The sequence below is a fragment of the Myotis myotis genome, unplaced genomic scaffold, assembly GCF_014108235.1.
Source record: "Myotis myotis isolate mMyoMyo1 unplaced genomic scaffold, mMyoMyo1.p scaffold_m19_p_15, whole genome shotgun sequence".
In the NCBI taxonomy this organism is placed as follows: Eukaryota; Metazoa; Chordata; class Mammalia; order Chiroptera; family Vespertilionidae; genus Myotis; species Myotis myotis.
The window spans coordinates 17,925,263-17,946,733 of record NW_023416319.1 but is presented as its reverse complement, the minus strand read 5'-3'; the positions used below and the strand labels follow the sequence as shown (position 1 = coordinate 17,946,733).

At 47.1% G+C, this 21,471-nt stretch overlaps 1 protein-coding gene across 8 annotated transcripts in view; it reads right to left on the bottom strand.

The window, feature by feature from the left end:
• SEC31B (SEC31 homolog B, COPII coat complex component) overlaps positions 1–21,471 on the bottom strand; it is a 52,574-nt gene that overhangs the window by 20,525 nt on the left and 10,578 nt on the right. For 3 of the 8 annotated variants that reach the window (XM_036336310.1, XM_036336309.1, XM_036336315.1), the window contains 22 exons: positions 21,322–21,417; positions 20,291–20,434; positions 19,790–19,932; positions 18,829–18,928; positions 18,537–18,698; positions 17,883–18,017; positions 14,531–14,761; positions 12,317–12,391; positions 11,968–12,066; positions 11,519–11,615; positions 10,862–11,040; positions 10,522–10,648; positions 10,003–10,148; positions 9,111–9,284; positions 7,686–7,847; positions 4,495–4,672; positions 3,774–4,088; positions 3,453–3,511; positions 3,000–3,146; positions 2,382–2,492; positions 1,840–1,911; positions 477–1,606 (listed from right to left, as the gene is read on the bottom strand). In XM_036336310.1, coding sequence (XP_036192203.1) covers positions 1,427–1,606; positions 1,840–1,911; positions 2,382–2,492; positions 3,000–3,146; positions 3,453–3,511; positions 3,774–4,088; positions 4,495–4,672; positions 7,686–7,847; positions 9,111–9,284; positions 10,003–10,148; positions 10,522–10,648; positions 10,862–11,040; positions 11,519–11,615; positions 11,968–12,066; positions 12,317–12,391; positions 14,531–14,761; positions 17,883–18,017; positions 18,537–18,698; positions 18,829–18,928; positions 19,790–19,932; positions 20,291–20,434; positions 21,322–21,417 — 3,132 coding nt within the window. In that variant the 3' untranslated portion in view covers positions 477–1,426. Of the gene's footprint in view, positions 1–476; positions 1,607–1,839; positions 1,912–2,381; positions 2,493–2,999; positions 3,147–3,452; positions 3,512–3,773; positions 4,089–4,494; positions 4,673–7,685; positions 7,848–9,110; positions 9,285–10,002; positions 10,149–10,521; positions 10,649–10,861; positions 11,041–11,518; positions 11,616–11,967; positions 12,067–12,316; positions 12,392–14,530; positions 14,762–17,882; positions 18,018–18,536; positions 18,699–18,828; positions 18,929–19,789; positions 19,933–20,290; positions 20,435–21,321; positions 21,418–21,471 lie in introns of those variants that run through there. The other 5 variants (XM_036336311.1, XM_036336316.1, XM_036336312.1 and 2 more) reach the window with 4 other exon arrangements.

The window sequence follows — 21,471 nt, the reverse complement described above, 5'->3', positions numbered from 1 at the left end:
TTGGGAAAGAACTTTGCTGGGGCTCACACTGCTTCATCAATAGAAGTTAGTGCAAGTATTATCTGAAGAGCAAGTGGCTTTACAAACAAATACTGCCTAACAATCCCTTCCTCCCAAACACACACATCTAGCCCACAGACATGATGGGATCTACAACAGGATTAGAGACAGTCCCCCCTGGCTTCACACCCAGTCCCTTTGTGCAGCTGAGCTCAGCCCTGAAGTGGTGTGGGGAAAACCCTGGAGCTGATGGTCAGGCACGGATGGAGATACACACACGCACACATGTGCGCGCACACACACAGATGCTGCAAGGAGAGTATTTCAGTGACACCTCCTTTCTTCAACTCTCTTGATTCCCCAGCTGACCCAAAGCCTCTCCCCTGCTTTATTGAGGTGCAGGAACAGAGGACTAGGAGGAGAGGTAAGAGAAAAATAGGACCCAGGAGACAATTATTGGGAGATGACTGAGGAAACCAAATCAAAGCAGCTTTATTGCACCTTAAGTACATCAGTGGTTCAAATGCAGCATCCAACCATGGACGTGCAGCCAGAGAAGGCAGCCCTGAGACATGTGGAGGCTGAGGGAGAGAGGGCCTCCCACCCTCGAGGAGCAGTGCTAAAAAGAGAGGCTTTTGTTACTATGGCTCCTATTCCAGAGCTGGGCTCATACAGAATGAATGGTCTAGCCCTCCTTGGACCAGGGCTCAGACAGGTCAAGTGAGGGGCGATTTCCCATAGGCGGTGGTCCCTTTGCTTCTATCTCAAGGCCAAGATAGCTCCCAGCAAAAGGCAGTGCACCCCTTCCACCTAACCTCACCCACCCCGAATAATGCTGGCAGATGAGATATTCCTTTAGAAAAGGGCCAACATTCCTTCTCTTGGTTCTGCTCAGTACCCATCCCTCATGTCTATGACTTGTTCAGAGGATGAACAGTCAACTCTACTCCAGCCACTGGGGCTCAGAGAAATACGGACCTGGGAATATGAAGTCAGAGGCCAGGAGAAGGTAAGATTAGGCTCATAACCCACAGAAGGAGAAAAACAAAAGACCCAAAAGATGGGTACAGCAGAGGTAGACTTGGATCCTGCTCATCCTCTTAGAAGCCACTTAAACAGAACATCCCTGGGGAGAAGATACCCTGCCCCACGTCCTGCCCCAGAGAACAGTATTAGGGGAAGTACAGAATTGGCCCTATGCTCTGCCTCAGAGGCTGAGCAAGCCTTGGACAGATCGAGGGCCAGGCACACAGGAAAGAAAGCAGGCACGCTGCCAGTTTGGAGCCAAGCCTACAGCATCATATACCCGGCAACAAGAATGAGGGCTGGGAAATACAAACAGAATCTATTCTGAAATTCCCTTTTCCGCAGGGAGAACAGTTAAGTAACAGCAGCAGTGACCTCCTGGTAAGAGAGGCTGCCTGGCTTAGACGTGCAGCTTATGAGCAATGGTGAGGACAGCCTTCAGGGCGGGCATGAAGCTGGAGACCTCGCTGAAGCGGCTGCAGCCCACCACTTGGGCATGCACTGCAAGGCCCTGCTCAAAGCTTCCTGTGTCCACACATCGGGCAACCTCGTGGAGCCCAGCCAGGACTTGAGGCGAGAGCTGTGGAGGGATTGGCCCTTCGGTTAGTAAGCCCACACCAGCCCCTACCCTGGCGGCATGGAAAGGATAAGAGAGGACTGAATTCTAGAGCACAGTCCAGGCAACGTGGATGTATTTTGTGGGAACCCAGGTCAGTGAGACCTCGGGGAGAGGACAGAGGACACTTGAGCTCCCTTTGGCCATGGGTGATGGTGGAAGGGCAGGAGGCAGAGGAGCACACGAAGTGTACTTACTGTCCCCTCACAGAGCTTCTCATATAGACATTCTAGGCGTTGGGCTGCCTCATCCAGCTTCCGTTTTGTCTTCTACAGGGAGGAAAATGGATTCTGATTCTAGCCCCTAAACCGCACACTACACAGGACTATAAAGAATCACAGTAGATTAGAGCCAGAATGGCTAAAGGCTACTTCTTTCATTTTGAAGGAGGAAATGGAAACCCAAAGCGGGTAAGTGACTTGCTCAAGCTGACACAGCCAGTGAATGCATGGCAAGTTCCTTACTCCTGGTTTCACTCTCATTTGAGTACTTCCTGCTGCCTTTCCAAGAGTTTAGTCCCGATGCTACTGGGTCCTGCTGCCAAGGAGCTGGACTTCAGATCAGACAAGTGTCCGCCCCTCACCCCCACCCCAATCCCCTGCATGGAGATCAAATAAGCATACGATGTCAAGGGACAGTGAGAAAAGAGCTGATCACACAAAGAACTGCTCTAGAGCTCAGGGGTCCCGGAACCAGCTAAGGGTATGAGGAGGGCATTGTGGGGAAGGTTCAGACTTACTAAGTCAGTGGCAGACTGGGAGCAATGTTGTAGAAGTGCCTCAAAGCTGGTTTTCAAGGACTGATGCTCTGGGGGCAGCTCCTTCCTGTACACCTTCTCTGGTGGCCGTTGCTGAGGAAGAAGCGGAGAGGGGACAGATGGGCAAGCTGTCTCTCTCGTAGCTTCCCTAAGGACTAGTCCTCAGTGACTCGGCACCACACTGTTCTCACTGGAGCATAGCAGAGTTGGGTAGGGGCACCCTCTACAGTAAGGACATTTGGTGCCTGTCCCTCCCCATTCCCCAGCTCATAGTCTGACTCTACCTTTAGGAATGAGGCCCATCTACCAAGCCCCTGCTTTCCTTTTCCTTTTTTAAAAAAGATTTTTAAAATTAATTTTTAGAGAGAGAGAGGGCGGGAGAGGTAAAGAAACATCAATGTGATAGTGGAACATGGATCAGCTGCCTCCTGCATGCCCCCTACTGGGGATTGAGCCCACAACCTGGGCATGTGCACTGATCAGGAATCGAGCTGGCAACCTTTTGGTGTGTGGGATGATGCCCAACCAACTGAGCCGCACTGGCCAGGGCACTCCCTGCTTTTCTGAGGGCTGGAAGAAGGGAGGGGAACACATCGTCACCTGCAGGCCGAGTTCTCCTGGCGCTCCAGGGGGAGCATGCCCCACACCAGGGACAGGGGGCTGTGAGGAAAGGACCCCTCGTGGCTCAGAGGTGAGGCTCATAACTGGAGCAGTAATTGGTGCTGTGGACATAAATGTCTCTGCCAACTGAAGAGAGAGAAAGAGAGGCACCTGAGTCTAAGCTGAGTGACTCCCTAGGCCTTAATGTGAGAGAGTGGTAGAGATTATGAGTGAACAGTGGACAGAAGAGTGAGTGGGAAACCAGGAAGTGGGAAGACTGGTGTACCATGTAAGCAGGAAAGAGGAGGGGGCTGAGGGAAGAAGAGTGAGAGGGAAGAGAGGGCAGAATGCATGTCTGAGCATGGGAAGGACTGGGCTGAATTCTGTAAGGAACTAAAATGTGGGTTACTCACTAGTAAATGTATGAGGGGGTCGGTAAGGAGGTGCACTGACCTGTCTCCTCTGGAGGTTTGCCCTGGGAGCTGGAGCATTTTTTAAGGAATCTTGAGGTCCTGTATAATACAAAGACAAAAGTATTTCGGGGCATGGTCAGGAACATTGGAAATTCTTAGTCTGAAGACCATCCAAATGATTTTAGTTGGAGTCCACCTCACCTCCCTCTGAAAACCAGTTATGCTCTCAGTTGACATGCTCCAACCAAAGGAGCCCCAGTTCATTGGTTTGAGGAAGAGATTCCTAAGGTGGTAGAGGGAGGGGTGGAGAGGGGAGGGAGGCAATGGCCGAGAAAAAGAAAGCCATGGAAAGGAGACTGACCTGGGTGAGGAGTCAAGATGCCAGTGGTTTGAATGGTGCCAGAGCATGGAGCGCCTGGTCCTCCCGGAGGGTGTGCTGCAGGGAAGCTGACAGGAGGGCCTGGGGGCTGGGAGCTCACAGGGCGGAGAACTGGTGGTCTCATCGGAAGGAAAGGAAGCAGTCGAGCAGTCTCAGGCAGGGGGGCAGAATCAGGCTGCATGATGCCTGAGGGTGCCATGGGTGGAGGGGGACCAGGAAGAGGCCATGTTCCAGGGAATCCCATGAGGTTAGGAGCTTGCGTCCTTTGCCCTCTTAACAGCTGTGGCTGAGATAAAGCTGAAGTGCAACAGAATTTCAATTTGAGAGAGACTCAGAGCACATGAGGGGAGACTAGGCAGCAACAATAATTTTTTAAAACACAGTAATAACAAAAATGATTAATACTCATGCATATGGATATCTACCATGTACAAAGTACTTTTGACTGTATTCCTTATTAGACCCTCAAAACAATCCTGTGGGGTTGAAATGAACAACGTAACAACTACTCTTACTCTTCAAAAGAAACAGTATATTGCTAAGTATATTGCCCACAGGTACAAAGCCAGCAAGTGACAGTACTGGGAATTCTGACTTCAAATTCCAAGCTCCTCTCACTATATAGACACACTACCTCTCAAATCCACGCTGACCATGCCAATTGTTTTCTTCTATGTTCTACCCAGACGGATCACTCACTCACCAGGCATTACCCCAGGGCCCAGGGGCAGAGGCTGGGCAACCTGGGGCTCAGGTACCCTGTAGTCTCTTATATTCTGCATTCTGGAGCCTTGATAAGGGCCAGCATGGGAAGGTGCCAAGGACATCACTAGTGATGACTGGGGTGTGAAAATCCTTGGCCTTGTAGATGGAGTGGGAACCTGTGAAGAGAATAAAGGATTAGCACTTGGAAAGGGGGAAAAGGGTAAGTAACTAAAAAACAGAAAACTAGAAAAAAATGAAACAAAAAGCTAGTTCTTTAAAAAAAAAATCAATAAAATTGATAAATCTCTATAAAAATCAACAATGATAAGGAGAAAAGACACAAGTTATCAAGATCTTGATGGCTTCAAATTATACTACAAAGTGACAATAATCAAAACAGTATGGTATTGGCCATAAAACAGACACACAGACCAATGAAGCAGAACTGAGAGCCAAGAAATAAATTCACATCTATATGGGCAAATAATTTTTTTACATAGACAAGCTTTTTCTAACATTTATGTGGGAAGGGCAAGGTCCTAGAATACCCAAGAAATTTTGGAAAAAAAAAATAAAGTGGGGGAGTTATTCTTCCTCATGTCAAGGCATACTACATAGAGGTAGTAATCAAGAGAGTGGTATTGGTAGTGGGATAAACTCATAGATCAATGGAACAGAATAGAGAACTAATAAATAAATCTATATGAATATGCCCAATGAATTTTTGACAAAGTAGCAAAATAAATTCAATGGAGGAGGGACAGCTTTTTCTGTAAATGGAAATCCACCGGCAAGAAAATGAAGTTTAACCTAAATTTCACACCTTAAATAAAAATTAACTCAAAGTAACATGGATTTAAATGTAAAATTATAAAACTTCTAGAAAGAACATAGGAGAAAATTTGGGGGACCTTGGACTAGGCAAAGAGTTCTTAGTCTTGACACAAAAAGCAAGATCCATAGAAGAAAAACAATAAATTGAACTCTATAAAATTAAAAACTTTTGCTTTGTGAAGGATCCTATTAAAAAGATAAAAAGACAAGTTCTTACATAGTTACACACACACACACACACACACACACACACACACACACGAGTACATATAAAACTGGTGAAATATGAATCTCAAATCTGTATCTATGGATTGTACTAATGTCAGTTTCTTGGTTTTGTTATTGCAGTGTGGTTGCTGTAGGATGTTGGCATGGGGTGGGGTGGGGTTAGGATACATGAGACTTCCCAGTTCATTCCTATGTGACTTCTGCCTAATACCTCTATTTACAATCTCATTGGATTTTGTTCTCCAGCCCCTCCAGTATGGCATCATAAGTTAACAGCACCCTATCCATCTGGCCTGAAACTAGGAGCCAGTCTCCCTACTTCACACACTCCTCTTAACTATCATTAATTTCTGTTAATTCTATGTACTAAATATCTCAAATCCAACCTCACTCTCTAGCTTTAGATTATTTCATGTCCTCATCGTTTCTTTCTATATAGCCTCCTAACTGCCTCTAGCTTTGCCCTTCCTGAACACAGAGCTAGTTATTGCCCTGCATAAGACTATTCAATAGCTCCTGATTGTTATCAATTTCAGAGTCAAGTCTAAGCTCTTTAGTTCAGACTGCCAGGTCCTTCTTGATATAACTCCTGTTACCCCAGCTTCATCTAAGCCTACTCCACTGCCACAAAGACCTGTTTTACAATGTCACTAAAATATTAGTAGCTCCTCATATGGGCTTTGCTCACTCTCCTTTCAATGCTTTTGTACATGCTGTCCCCACTGCCTAAAATAGCCTTCACCTAACTCTTCCTTTGCCTAAATAACTTTTAATCTTCAAGTCTGAGATCAAACAGCCATGACCAGTGTGCTAAGTGGTCAGAGCATTGACCTCATGGTTACAGTGCTGGCTCACTCACTGAAGGGTCTTGGGTTCAATTCCCAGTCAAGGGCACATAAGTGAGTTGCAGGTTCAATCCCCGGCCCAGGTCAGGTATGTGTGAGAGGCAACCAACCAATATGTCTCTCACACATTGCTGTTTCTACCACTACTTCCACTCTATCTAAAAATTAATGGGGCCCTAACCGGTTTGGTTCAGTGGATAGAGTGTCAGCCTGCAGACTGAAGGGTCCCAGGTTTGATTCCGGTCAAGGGCATGTGCCTTGGTTGCAGGCACATCCCCAGTGGAGGGTGTGCAGAAGGCAACTGATTGATGTTTCTCTCTCACCGATGCTTCTAACTCTCTATCCCTCTCCCTTCCTCTCTGTAAAAAATCAATAAAATATATATTTAAAAAAATTAATGGGGAGCCCTAGCCAGTTTGGCTCAGTGGATAGAGCACCAGCTGTGGAATGAAGGGTCCTGGCTTCGATTCCAGTCAAGGGCACATGTCTTGGTTGCAAGCTCAATCCCCACTGTGGGGTGTGCAGGAGAGGCAGCCGATCAATGACTCTCTCTCATCACTGATGTTTCTGTCTCTTCCTCTCCCTTCCTCTCTGAAATCAATAAAAATATATTTAAAAAAAAATAAAAAGTTAATGGGGAAAAATATACTCAAGTGAGGATTAACAACAAAAAAGACTGAGATCAAGCATCATACTCATTCTGAAATAGTCCCTAAACGTCCATCCCCCACAGAGTAAATTGCTTTCTTCTGTGTGATCTCATGGCACCTTATCATACCCCAATTATGGCATTTACAAATTTTACTTATTTTTTACATATCTATCTTTCCACTAAACCCGTGGTTGGCAAACTGAGGCTCTCAAGCCACATGCGGCTTTTGGGCCCCTTGAGTGTGGCTCTTCCTAAGCCTTAGGAGTACCCTAATTAAGTTAATAACAATGTATCTACCTATATAGTTTAAGTTTAAAAAATTTGGCTCTCAAAAGAAATTTCAATTGTTGTACTGTTGATATTTGGCTCTGTGGACTAATGAGTTTGCAGACCGATCACTGCACTAGACTATAAGCTAATTAAAGGCAAGATCATGGCTTGTGCACCTTTCTGAGAGCCAAGCAACTGTTCAATAAACAGTTATTAGAAAAATAACTGAATCTGTGCTTTATGAAGTCAAGAATTTTCACCATTTCTGTTCACTAATATATTCCGAGTGCCTAGAACCATACCTGGCACTTGGTAGACATTAATTGGTATTTTTGAATGAATGAACAAACAGGGTGTTACCTGGTGAGAAGGCTGGAATCCCAATTTGCAAGATAACGTTTCTTTAGAGTGGGGAGTAGCTCCCACAATGACTCGAGGAAAGGGGAAAGGAGGAGACTGCTGGCCCAAGACATCAGCACCCTGGGCATGAAAAAGCCGATCTCTCAGCTGCTGAATTGATGGCTATAAAGTCATAATGATGAAGAACTGAGTTAAGTAAAATTAAAACAAGTAAACATCCTCTCTTACAAGCCTGGACCCATATAGCATTCAAACTTCAGATGACTCTCGACATTCTAGCCACTTTAGATGACTCAAAGATAGCTACAATCCTTGCCAAGGCTTCCTCCTTGCCTTTTTTTTTTTTTTTTTTTTTTTGCCTAGATCACTCTATCAGTGGTTCTCAACCTTGGCTGCACATTAGAATCACCTGGGAATCTTTTTAAAATCCTGATTTCTGGGCCTCGTCCTCAGGAAATTCTGTTTCTTTGTTACTAATGTTGTGGCCTCACCCCATAACAAAGAAACAGAATTTTGGGAGGATGAGGCCCAGAAATCAGGATTTTAAAAAGATTCCCAGGTGATTCTAATGTCCATCCAAGGTTGAGAACCACTGCCCTATATCTACTTCTCTTTGAAGGTCCAGCTCAACAATTTTAACCACTCAGTGTGGAGAGCGGCTACAGTGTTTGGACAGGTTCAAGCCTCGAATTAATGAGAGGGCCTGGTCCTCTCGTGCTCGTGGCAAAGCCACTACAAGTCCCAGCTTGGAGGGCAAAGCCCTCCCAGCACAATTATAGCCAAAGGCTATAGCTGTAGGTTTGACCTTATGGTCCAAACCTGTGGTCCCAGGTGGCTAAGTGATACAGGCTGTGGGAGGTACAGCAAGTGCTGCCAAAACAAAGCTTGATAGAGTTCAGGTGCATGTAACTGAATAGATTTGAAACAGAGAACATTGTAAACATCCTGACCACGCCCTTACTTTGCCTAGGGAATCTGGCTATAAAATAAAGACTTCGCTTGCAGGTTGTGGCACTGTCTCTCCATCCGAGAGCAGTGTCCCACCTAGGCCCAGCTTTATTCTCTTGTCTTCTTTAATCCTTCACCGACCCCCCTACCCCCCACCTCAGGTTCACCCCTGGCAATGCTGAATGCAGCACAACTCAGAAGCCTTCCTTGACTTCTGCAGGCAAAAACCAGCCCCTTCCCTGGAGTCCCATAGTGCTTAGTATAAACTTCTGTTATGGCACTATGAGTTAGTGACATCTAATTCCCACCCCCACCCCGACCCCTCACCCCCAAGGGGCTGTGAGCTTCCTGAGGGACTAGATCTTATTTATCCTGGGAGTTTCAGCATTTAGCATAGTGCCTAGGAACATTGAATTGCTCAGCCAGTGCTAGATGACTGAATTAAATGGTTTGCTCTTTCCCCAAGACCCCACTCACCTGAGCACAGTCATTGGGTAGGTAGCTCATGGCAGTGGACAGGTTGCCCTGGGCTGCCAGGAGGTTGGCATACTGAGTGACTCTGTAGGTTGTGGCAGGGCCTGGGCTCACCCCATCAGGACCCCGCAGTCGTTCCAGGCTCCTGTTCAGAACCATTACTTTCTCCATCAGGTCCTAGAGGAACAAGGTGAGGGTAGTCAGCCCTGTTCAAAGCACATCCTGCTCTCTAAACCCAGACAGCTCACCCAGGGACTTCCCACTATGGGAAGGAGGGCATCTGGCCACAGCCAGATGGAAATTGAAGGTGATGACATACAAGAGACATGACAGTTAAAGAAGAGCCACTTGGCCTCATCTCTCAAGCTCTTAGCACTGGGCTCAAGTGGGGCCATCGGGTTCTTAGATTCTCGTACATCTCTGCCTATTTTCTTTACACTTTCTGCTAGGCCATCAGCAATTTCAGACTCACTTATGCTACTGTTTTATGTATGACTTTGTCTCCCTGTGAGTCTGTGACCCCCATCTTCTCTGGTTGCCTGAAGAGTGTCTGGTATAATTTAGATCCACAGAATTTTTCATAGCAGTTAATAGGAGGCCCAGGCTCACAATTACTCAAATACTGAATGAACCTGTATAACCAAATCTGAAGTAGGAAAACATTATGAAGATTAATACCTAAGTAGCTTCTGCTCAGTCTCCCTGACTGAGGAGGGGAGGAGGTGACAGCTCATCCTTGGGAGAAGGTCCCAGGAATTAAGGGCCCATTTTCCCTTATACCCTGACTCCAGTCTGGGTAACCAGAGGACTCGCTCTGATGTCCCTGCACATCCCTACCACTCGCCTCTCCTTAGGGTCTGTAATGAAGGGACCGTGCCCTGCAGAGAAGGGGTACCTGTAGAGCCACGGGGGATGAAGCCTGGTGGCATTTTGCCCAGCACTCCACCAGCCTCTCCACACTCCCTGAGCACACATAACAGAGTCTGGCTTCAGAGGTGAGTGCCCTGTCGCCCTCCTGCTCCATTCGAGTACCCAAGATGTCTGCAGAGAGATGGAAACTTCTTTAATGTCACAGCTTCCCTTGGCTCTTCCTCCTTTCCCAATTTGGAAATGGGTGGTGGATCATGAGCTATGGGACAAGTAGCCACAGTGGCTTTGGATAACACTGAGGCTCACCCTGTTCTACAATGAAGGGCAAAACTCTTGCTTCAAGAGGTGACAAGAAAAACAGGACAACAAATGAAAGTAGGGGCATGCACTATAGTCCTTGCCTCCCAGCTGAACCAGACCTTGGCTCTGATAACATGGCCTGGCCTCCCAGAGCTCAGCCTGCCCTTCTGCCTCCTCCATCAGCATGTCCACTGACTCCACACGGAAGTCACACCACTCCATTCTAAAGCCTAGGGCCACCTACCACAGAGCTCAGGGAATGTCTCTGGCCCTGAGTATGTCAGCAGCAAAGCCAGTGCCTCTCTCCAGTTCTGCAGGCTACAGGAGCACACCATATCCTTCCAGTTCTTCTGCACAACACAGGCTAGCAGCTGTAATGGGCAGGGAGGGAATTAGGTCATCAACCATTCATCCAGCACAGGCAGCAGGCGCAGGCTCCCTGTTAGACCACATACTAGGGGCCCGGGGTTAGAGTGGGAAAAGAGTTTGGCAGATCCTCCGAACACCAGTCCCAAAGTGTGGACATCCACCTCACAAAGTCCAAGAAATGCCCTCCTCTCCTCTCCAGCACAGTGGGCAGTTACCGAGGAGATTCTAGTTTTCTTCTTGGCCAAGTAGCGTTCCTGTGTTTGCTTCAGCAGATCTGCGCCCCCAGCCTGGGCCAGGATAATGGCATCAGCAAAGCGCTCTTCTTTCAGACACAGCTCCACGGCAGGGCCCAGTTCACCAAGCAGGAGAGCCTGGCTCAGGAGTCCATCTGTGTCTGGGGGCAGAGGCATCCCCTCCACGTTAACCTGCCCTCAAACCTTAGCTTCCCATCACCTGCAGAGCCCATAGCACGCCTCCTATGTCTGTATCATTCAGCTTCCTTATCCCCAAACTCCCAAGTTTCATTCCTCAACAACAAAATACAGTGGGGTGTCCTGGTTACTCTTTAAGGAGAGAACCCAAGATGAGGAAGTAACTCATGTGGCAGTATCACAGGTGATGTCTGATTGCTCAGCAAGGATAGGGTCACAGTCCTTAAAGCAAGAACACAGAAGGATTGAGAAAATATCTTAGTAGAAAGGTTTCCATAGGAAAGACCCATCCATGAAAATCAACAGCCAAAGAGTGCTCTAACCTGTAACAGAACAACCCAGCATTTGTGATGGTGGGAGGGAGGCAGGAGGCAAGGGACAAGAAAGCAATGTCCTCAAGTCTGAGAACTCTGAGCCCACCTACTCCCATGCAGAGGGTACCTTCTGTGATGGGGATCTCCCATGGAGTCATGTTCTGAGGGACCAGCTCATCAAAGAAAGCTGAGGAGACAGAGACTTCTGTGGTGTGTTTGGAGGCCTGAACAAGGAAGGACCAAGGTGGCTACTTAGGAAATGAACCCCAAAGACAGAGAGCTGGCTTAGTAGCTCTCTCTGGGAACAGTAATAAATTTGACCCTCAATGGGTAAAGCTAAAAGAAGAAGCAGGTAAGGTTTGGGAAGGGCTCAAGTTCATGATTAAAACACTGATCCACTCCCATCCCAAAAGCTTATGAACTCTGTGTCTCACTGACACAGAGGAAGGAGTCTGAAGACTTCTATAGAAGCTGAGCACTTCATGAGAGCAAAGCAAAGGGCCAGGAAGGGGGAAATGCCCTAAAAGCCGGGCTCCTGTGCTACTGTAGGTCTGGCTGGCTGGGCTCCTACCACACCTGGCTGCCGAAGGCCTGTTGTCTGGTACTGCTGAGGTTATCTCCCTTGGGCTGAGGGCTCTTACCCAGCCCTGAGTCTCTCTTCAACCACAAGGCCACCTGCAGGGAGAGACTTGTGAGTACCAATCTCCCGGCACAAGGTCAAACAAGCATTTTGCTTTCTTTCCACCTCCAAACCCCACCAACTAGACTAAGATCCTTGAGCTATTTTCCTGGGAAACAGCCTAACTCCAGGAGGTTAAGTTTGTATATACATTAGTGACGCTCAGGAAGAGGCATTCTGAGATAGTTTCCACTGATAGGATTCTCTGCATATAAAGTACATGATTCTGATGGGAAAGCAGCTTACCTTCTTCTGAAGCTCATCTTTACTGTATCCTAATAGCTTTAGAAATTGCATTCTGGAGTCTTGCTCCAAGGTCACCTAAGGAACCACAGGACACAGAAGTCTCCATTATATGAATGTAAATAACCCTCTCCTGCTAAAACTGGACATCTGTGCCAGTGTACTCTCCAATATAGTTCTTTGTACTCTCCCTTTTTTTCTCCTCAGATTTGATTCCTGCTGGGCTGTAGGCATTGTGTTAACAAAACCTTTTCCCTCTCTGCCTGAAAACTGAACCTTCAGTTGACTTCCTACATTTGTTACCTTAGTAACCTGATAATAGTAAAATATGAGCTATATTTCTAGGCAACATTGCTTGTGATTGGTAAATTGCATTTGGACTGGAACTATATAGACTATAAATAATCAATGGGGGCACCATGTTCTAGGCTTCCCTGATTGCAAAGACTCTTGTAACTGAATAGATCCCTTGCAGAAACTCTAGAACAGCCGTGGGCAAACTTCGGCCCGCGGGCCGGATCCGGCCCGTTTGAAATGAATAAAACAAAAAAAAAAAAAAAGACCATACCCTTTTATGTAATGATGTTTACTTTGAATTTATATTAGTTCACACAAACACTCCATCCATGCTTTTGTTCCGGCCCTCCGGTCCAGTTTAAGAACCCATTGTGGCCCTCGAGTCAAAAAGTTTACCCACCCCTGCTCTAGAAGCTACACTTTTGGAGTTGGTACAAGAGATATTGGCTCTTAAGGGCTTGAGGCTTCTAAGCCAGGACAACTTATATACCTGCCTGGTGGACATCTTAACTCCTTGCACCTGTGCTACCTTCTGGGGCGCTGAAGAGAACTCTGCACTGCTGCATGGATGCTGCAAGAACGGCCCCAGGAGGGAGCACCCTATGCTGCCCTGCTGACAGGCTGTGGTTTCTATCTCACATCTTTCTGAGGAGATGATACCAAGTGAGTCTTCTGAGTCTAAATGTCAGGCTGAGAAGACTCCTGCTGGAAAGTACATGGATACAGTAAACAAAGTCAGTTTACCCACTCAGTGTACCAGATACTGAGGGCCAACCCTTCCTGAAGCCATACCCTAACCTGGGTTCGCTGGTCTGGGCCCTTCATTGATCCTATACTGAATCATGAATTCTGACTACAATTTTTTCCATAGCCTCTCAAGGCCCCTCCTTCTTCCATGCTCTTCCCTTGGAAATGTTCATCTGCACTCAGCTTCAGGACCATTCTGATGGACAGCTCTGGGGTAGCTTTTCAACCAGTCTTCCCTCTGTCCTCTGGACACCGCTGCTTGAGTAAATAAAGGCTGAACTCCTGACCGCTCCCTCTATTCTCTCTCCCACCCCACCATTCCTGGAGCTATTATCTGTATCCTGCTTATAACAAAAGCTCCCTTTCTCTTTTCTTCCCACATGTCTTCCAGCTTCACTCTATAGTTGATGATCTTTCTCAAATCCCTTTCTCCGTCCCAGATTCTGGGTGTCCTTCTTCATTAAGTTCTATGTCTGAGGCACAGACCCACGTCCTTCTCAGATCCCCTGGAACAAGGCCATGTCCTTATTGCATTCTTCTCTACAATCCCAAACATCTGAATAACCCTCTCACTGTCTGCCTGGTCAGTTATTTATCTTTCTTTCGTGAGCCCTCTCCTCTCATTTGCTTACTTCCTTTGATCTATAGCACTCCTCCTGGTGTCATAAGGAAATTGAAGTTAAAGCAGTATTGCAACTGAAGCCATGCCTCCAGAGTAGAGCAGGGCTTGAGCCCCGAGTCCCACCACAATGACTTGCCTTGGGTTACTTGAAACAAACTCAAAGCCTTCTTATAATGATATATTCTTTCAGCTAATCTTCCCTTCCTTTCCCTTCCCATCTTCTCCCTTCCCATCATCTTATCTGCCCTTTGGCATGGCCCTGTGGAAGTCTTCACCTCAGCTCCAGCAAAGTATCCAGGACATGAGCAATAGCAGCAAAAAGGGCAAATGTCACTTGTACCCCTCACCTTTCCTAGTGCAAATGGTCTTTGAGCCTCTTTCTGGTAAAGGGTGAAGAGTTTGTGTCCGGAGGGTGGGTGTCATGTAGGAAAAAACCTACTAGGAGTCAGGGCCTCTGAAATCTGGGTCACAGTGTGGTTATGCATCTCCTGCTGTTGCCGTACCCAGCTTTGGGGAAACACCGCTGAGCATCCAGCCTTCAGGCTTCCTACCTTCAGGAACTGCCAGAGCATCTTTTCACTTTGCACTGACGCTCGCTGGATCTTGTTCTGACAATAATTGAGGAGGTTTCCTGATCTCAGGGCCTCCTGCAGCTCAGCTGACCGCATCAGGAATTCGGATTCTGTGGTGACTTGACTGATGAAGACGAGGCGAAGGCAGGGCTGTGGCACCTGGTGGGCAGGGGTGCTGGGAAGGCCAAAAGTAACCAGCTTCCCCCCAAACTGATGAGGAAAAACAAGAAAGGTAATGGTCATGCCTTTGAGCTAAAAATTAACACCAAGTCAGGATCACAGGACAGGCCTATATTGGTCAACCCTAGGATAGGAAATCAATAATAAGAAAACACTTGGGGATGGAATAGAATCAGGAATTGAGTAGCAAATGTGCCCCCATATCAAAACCAGCTCTGCATTTTTAGTACCATCAGCTTAAATCTTCAGCACATGGTACTCATCTTCTCCTCATCTGTCCTGGCACCACCCTTCTCCCAGTCACCTGGACCAAACACCTTGGCATCATCAGTCTTTATACAACTATAGCCAAGCAACAACAAAGTCTTACCTCTTGTTCAATGTCTCTTGTGAAGGTCCCTCTGTCCCATTCCCAGTGCTAGCGCACCTGAATACTGGAATAGGTTACTAGCCTCTAGGCTTTTCCTCCCTCCAATCCAAGCATTATCCCACAACTCTGTATCTGTTGCTACACAGGGACTTGTAATGGTTTCGTAAAGCCACAGGAGAGACCTGAAGCTGCTCTGCTTGTTGTACACAAAATCCTTCAAAACCATGGCCAGACCTGCCTCTGCAGCACCTCTCTCCCTGCTCATTTATGTGACTGCGCCACATCCCCCAAGTCCCCAGTTCCTTCCTGCTCTGTGCCCTCACCCACCACAACACCTCAACCTGAGCATCCTTCTCACCAAACTAGGTGCTTTATATAAAGCACTCGGGCCAAAACCGGCTTGGCTCAGTGGATAGAGCATCGGCCTGTGGACTGAAAGGCCCCAGGTTCGATTCCGGTCAAGGGCATATACCTTGGTTGCGGGCACATCCCCAGTAGGAGATGTGCAGGAGGCAGCTGGTCGATGTTTCTCTCTCATCGATGTTTCTAGCTTCTCTATCCCTCTCCCTTCCTCTCTGTAAAAAATCAATAAAAATATATTTAAAAAAATAAAATAAAATAAAAAATAAAGCACTCGGCATAAATACAAAGCTTAGTAAAGGCCCTTTACTCTAGCAGTTCTCCACCTTGGCTCCTTATTAAAATGACCTGGGGAGCTGTTCGGAGTTGCCAGGCTCTACGCCAAACAATAAAGTCAGAATCTCTGGGGGTGGGACCAGGCATCAGTATTTTTAAATTCTTCAGGTTATTCCAATTACAGCCAGCCAAGGTTGACAACTCCTGCTTTATTCCCTAGCCCCGTGATCAGCAAACTGCGGCTTGTGAGCCACATATGGCTCTTTGGCCCCTTGAGTGTGGCTCTTCCTAAGCCTTAGGAAAATATACTCAGGTGAGGATTAACAACAAAAAAGACTGAGATCAAACATCATACTCATTCTGAAATATTCCCTAAACATCCATCCCCCACAGAGTAAACTGCTTTCTTCTGTGTGATCTATGGCACCTTATCATACCCCAATTATGGCATTTACAAATTTTACTTATTTTTTACATATCTATCTTTCCACTAGACCCGTGGTCGGCAAACTGTGGCTCTCGAGCCACATGCGGCTTTTGGGCCCCTTGAGTGTGGCTCTTCCTAAGCCATAGAAGTACCCTAATTAAGTTAATAACAATGTACCTACCTATATAGTTTAAGTTTAAAAAATTTGGCTCTCAAAAGAAATTTCAATCGTTGTACTGTTGATATTTGGCTCTGTTGACTAATGAGTTTGCCGACCACTGCCCTAGCCATTTACTATTTCCCTTCCTCAGACCCCCTCCTTAATGAGCTTTCCCAGGCAGAAATCCTCTCTTGACTCCTACAGCACAAAATCTATACTGTACTTCGATTAGTGCTAAACAAAACCACCTGAATTTGGATTGGTATAGTACTGAAGAGTTTGACAAGTGCTTACATATATTTTTATTTGAGCTTCATGTCAATTCACTAACGTAAGCTAGGCAGCTATCACTATCCCTGTGTTACAGATAAGAACACTGAAGTCCTAAATGAAGTGACCTGCCCAAGGTTACACAGCTGATAATCGACAGATCGATAATAATTTAGGTCTCGTGACCTCAGAATCCTTCACTTCGCTGCCTCTTGAGTGTGTTGGTCTAACCTCCCTAATAAAACTGTTGGCTCTGAAAACAAGAGCCTCTACTTTTATCCCTCTGCTTTTAATTCAAGCCTAGTATTTAAAGCATTGGGCTAGGTGTTTTAGGGCCTTGCTACTCCTCAGACCAGCAGCAAGGGCATCACCTTGGGAACTCGTTGGAAAATCAGAATCTTAGGCCCAACCCCAGACCGAATGAACCAAAATTAGAATTTTAATAAGAGCTCCAGATGACTTGTATGCCCACTAAAGTTTGAGAAGCACTGCTTTAGGGATAAAAATGAAGAAGATGTGGTCCCTATCCACTAGGGGTCTATTACTTAGTAGGGTCCTGAGACATGCATCTACATAAGTTTAGTACAGTTAGAATGTATCATTACAGGAGTATAAATCTGTGAGATTACAGAAGTGAGGTTAAGTTTGATGAGGTTAAAGATGGGCCTCCGAAAGGGGGTGGTATTTAAGTGAGGAAACTTGAAGGGCTGTACCAGGATTCAATAGCCTGAGAGAGAAGCTAAAGGATGGGGTACAGGTGGAGGCAGCAGAGTTGGGGAATTACTCATAGAACATAAGAGTCATATTTATTTGGACCATAGAGAACACATAAGAATAAGGTGGGAATAAAAACTGGAAGGGTAAAGGGGCGCTGTGTATACTTGGCTTTGAGCCAATAAGGTAATGCGGGTCAAGGGTTTTGAGCAGAGGACTGACAGGATGAAATCTATTTTTTTCTTTCCTGCTTTGTATGCTAACCCTTGCATAGCTGGACTCACTACTTAAAGTACTCACTACTCAGACACATAAAGATTAGATAAAAATCAGTTGGCATCTCAGGCAGTTCTCCATAACCGGGAGGTCTAAAGCAATCAATGCCTTTATACAGGACTGACAGCAAGCAGGTGAAGGGGTAGAGAGGGAAGCTTGAGCAGTAAAGCAGGACCTACTCTGAGACACAGGTAGATGGAAAAAGTATCTCCTACAGAATGTAGCTCCATGCTGGGCACACAGTAGGCTTCACAAGCCCTCACACACACAACCTCGCACATACACACACTACACTTACAGCAAATGAAACACCTGCTGGCCTTCTCATCCATTTGGGGGTTTTTTTCAGAGGAGGTATCAATGATGCTTGGGTCACCTGCTCTGGCATCTGCAATGGTGGGAGAGGCTGGCCTTTGCTGAAGGAGGAAGAGATCTGGGGGCAAAAGGACACCTGCATCACCAGCCTGAAATGGTGGCCTAGCCAGGAACTCCACCTACAAACTCCATTTTGGGAGAAATCCTTGAGATACCTAATCTAGCCCACAAAGACGAGATTCCTGTACTCTAATGGTGATTGTGGGATTCCCATGAAGTAGCCTATTGGCTCTAAGGTCTACAGAGGAATGTGACACAAAATGGATATGTAGGAGCAAGGGAGGTAAGACAGTTCATACTTCCAAATAATGTCCCAGCATAAGGTCCAATGTCCCTGAAATATCACAGGGAACACCCAAGAACAAAAGTGAAGGTGAAGGCCTCTTTTGTATTGTGGCAGGACTGACTTCCTCCCAGGAAGATGGGCACTGGAGCAAAAGTAGAGCCCTCCCAAACTCAGGGCCCTGCCCTCCTACTATTCAATATCCCCACTTCTTCCCAGGCCATATGTCCTGCTCTCTCCCCACAAAGAGAGGCAGCCCCCTCCCTCCAGCATTTTCTATTAAGCCCTTCAAACCTTGTCAACCTGTCTCATCTGCTGGACGTCCCAGCTCCTACCCATCACAGAGTACAAACTGATCCAGCCGTCAAAGGAGGCAACAGAGAATACTGGAGGGTTCCGAGGGCACCACTGCACATCAAAGCACCAGCTGCTCTGTGTGGGTAGCTTATATGCCACCTAATATAAGGGAACACACCATCAGGGAAACCCTGACACAGATAAGGCGGCCCAGAATGCATAGCTGCTGCTGGGTTTCCCCTACCATCTCATCTCCCATCCCAGAACGCACACAGAAGGGCCAGCCTACCTCGCTGCTCACGAGGTTCCAGCACAAGACCTGGTTGTCCTTGGCACTACTGAGCAGCAGCTCAGCATCAGCCTGGCTCCATGACACTGACAAGATACCCCTAAAAAGGAAGGAGGTCCCTCTGTCCACAGCATTGGCCGAAGGCCTACTCTGAATAGGGTACTTTATATAGCTCTGATAAATCTCATCCCTACAAAATGAGCAGCCTGATTTCATTTTACAAATGAGAAAAATGGGGTTTTAAAAAATTAAGGAATTTTCAGCAAACAGCCAGAACCCAAGTCAATTCTAAGAGCCTATGCACTGTGCACTGTATCACTCTGCCTTCCACAGATCACTGCAGGATGGCTTTCTTCTGTTCCCTGACTGTAGAGTAGGGACTATGAATCAGCATGAATCACAGAAGCACCCTCCCTATAGGTGCTTGTTAGCTCAGGAGAGTAGCGAGGACCTAACCCTCAAAAGTTCCCAAGAAGGTATAAAGGCAACATGGCCTTTTAGTCACAAAGAACAGACTGTGGGGCTGCTTTCTCTGCTATGGGCCCCAGAACTCAGCTTCAGAGGCAGGCCTGTGTGCAGGACAGACAGAAGCCAAGATTCTTCTACTAAAGAGAAGTCTTGGAGAAGGCAACCTCATCACTAAAGAAATGAACATTACCAACTGGGAGCCTGGGGACTCTCCTAGGGGCTAAACACTGGCTCCAATATTTCTCATTTCCCCATCTCCACTCCCATCTCTAGAAGTTAGATGGCACCTCAGGCTCTTTTCCATGACCTCTGGGTCTAAAGGAACTCCTCTTGGTTGGGGCTGGAGCTAGGACTGGGTGACTGTGTGTTCACTGGGATGGCTGTGAAGACAGGGAGGATGTTTGGTGGCTAAAGTGAGGCATTCATTGCCCCCTACCCAGGTCATTATGCCCCTGCTCTCCACCAAGGATTCAGATGAAGTTTGAGATACTACCTGCTATGGCTCTCCAGCACCTTCAGGGGTGAGGAGGCGAAGCGCAAGTCCCACAGCTGAATCACTGGGAGACGATCATCTTCTGAGCATAGCACCAACTGAGTGGCTATGTCTGGGTGCCAGGCCAGGCCTGAGCAGTGCATCTGTGAACAAAGCAGACTCCAATGGGTAACATAACCTGCCCATTCTAGTGAGAACCTATTCTGCCCAATAGGGATGGGACCCCTCCAAGGACAGGTTCTGTGTCTCGTCTAGGTGACCGAGACCACCACAGCCATCGGGAATAAGTGATGACCATGGATAAGTAAGGAGCCTTAGAAGCGCCCTTTATCAGGTCTGTTTAGGTCCCTAAGCTTTCACTCTCAATAGGAAATCTGTTCGGGGCTGAATCCACATGTGTAACAGCTGCAAATAGAACCCTGGCCTGGGGAGGAGTAGCTGCAATGACTACGCCTGAGAGAGAAGCCACAGCCCAAGCCTATATTTTGCTTCATGACTCACCCTGCTGCTGTGATCACTGACTTTGATGATAGGTTCATTCTTCCTGAGATCCCATACAACTGCCTTGCCGCTGGGGTGAGCAGAAGACAAAATGTGTTGAACTTGCCGGTTCCAAGAAAGTGCCTTGATGTCTTCTGGGGGCTGCTGAGGCAGGATGGGGGTAGCAGGTGAAGGACAACTTGCTCTCCCCCTCCAACCAAAAGGCAATTGCTGTTCCACTGCTCCCAGCCACCCACAGAAAGCCTAACGGTAGATATGGTGCTACCCAAACCAAGACAGTTTCAGGGAGCTGGAGTTGAATTTTCCAGAGAGGTTCCTTTAGGGTACTGGTGCAGAGCTGAGACAATGGTAGGCACACTTGGGTTTCACTCCTATCTCAAGGTGCTCCTGAGAGGATAGAGTCAAGATTTAAAAATAACCCTCACGGATAAAAGGAGGAAGTGAGGAGGAAGTGTGGAAGGGGAACATAAACACCCAAGATTCCCAGAGAGAGCAAGGCAGGAAAAAAAAAAAAAAGCCATTGCTACTTTTAGGGCACAGATGCTATGAAATTCATTCTTAACTTACCTCACGATACTGTAAGCATAAGCCAGAGAAAAGCCAGGAAGCAAAAAGATAGGCCCAGCTATAGACTGACAGATAGGCACACTTAGAGACAGAAATACATGAGACCCCCGACTGCATGGGAAAACCAGATACAGAGACAAGGCTGACCCTCCCACAAAAAGGACCAGGGTATATCTGGGAGTCCCTCTGCACCAAACCTGCTTAACCTTGCCTAAGCTATACAATGTCTTCTCTCAATGTCTTACTCCAACCCCTAAGACAGTTAATGACCACAAACCACCCATCCAAACACACACACACACACACACCCCTCCCCTCCAACCCTGTCATCATCTGGCTGGTAGCACATTGTCTGTGGAGCTTTATTGCCCTCCAGTGGTAAAGCCTAAAATCTCCTATGCTCTGGCTGCCTCCCTGGGAAAGTCAGCTGAACACTGTACCCAGCAGCCCCGGAGCCTCCTCACCTGTGACTTGGATCCTGGGGTCATTGGCACACTCAGGTTATTCAAATCCCAAATGAAGATTTCAGAATCACTCGCCCCTGAGACCAGCAGGTTGCCCTGTACAAAGCACAGGTCTTTGGAGACCACCATCCCAGAAGAGATGGGAACAGG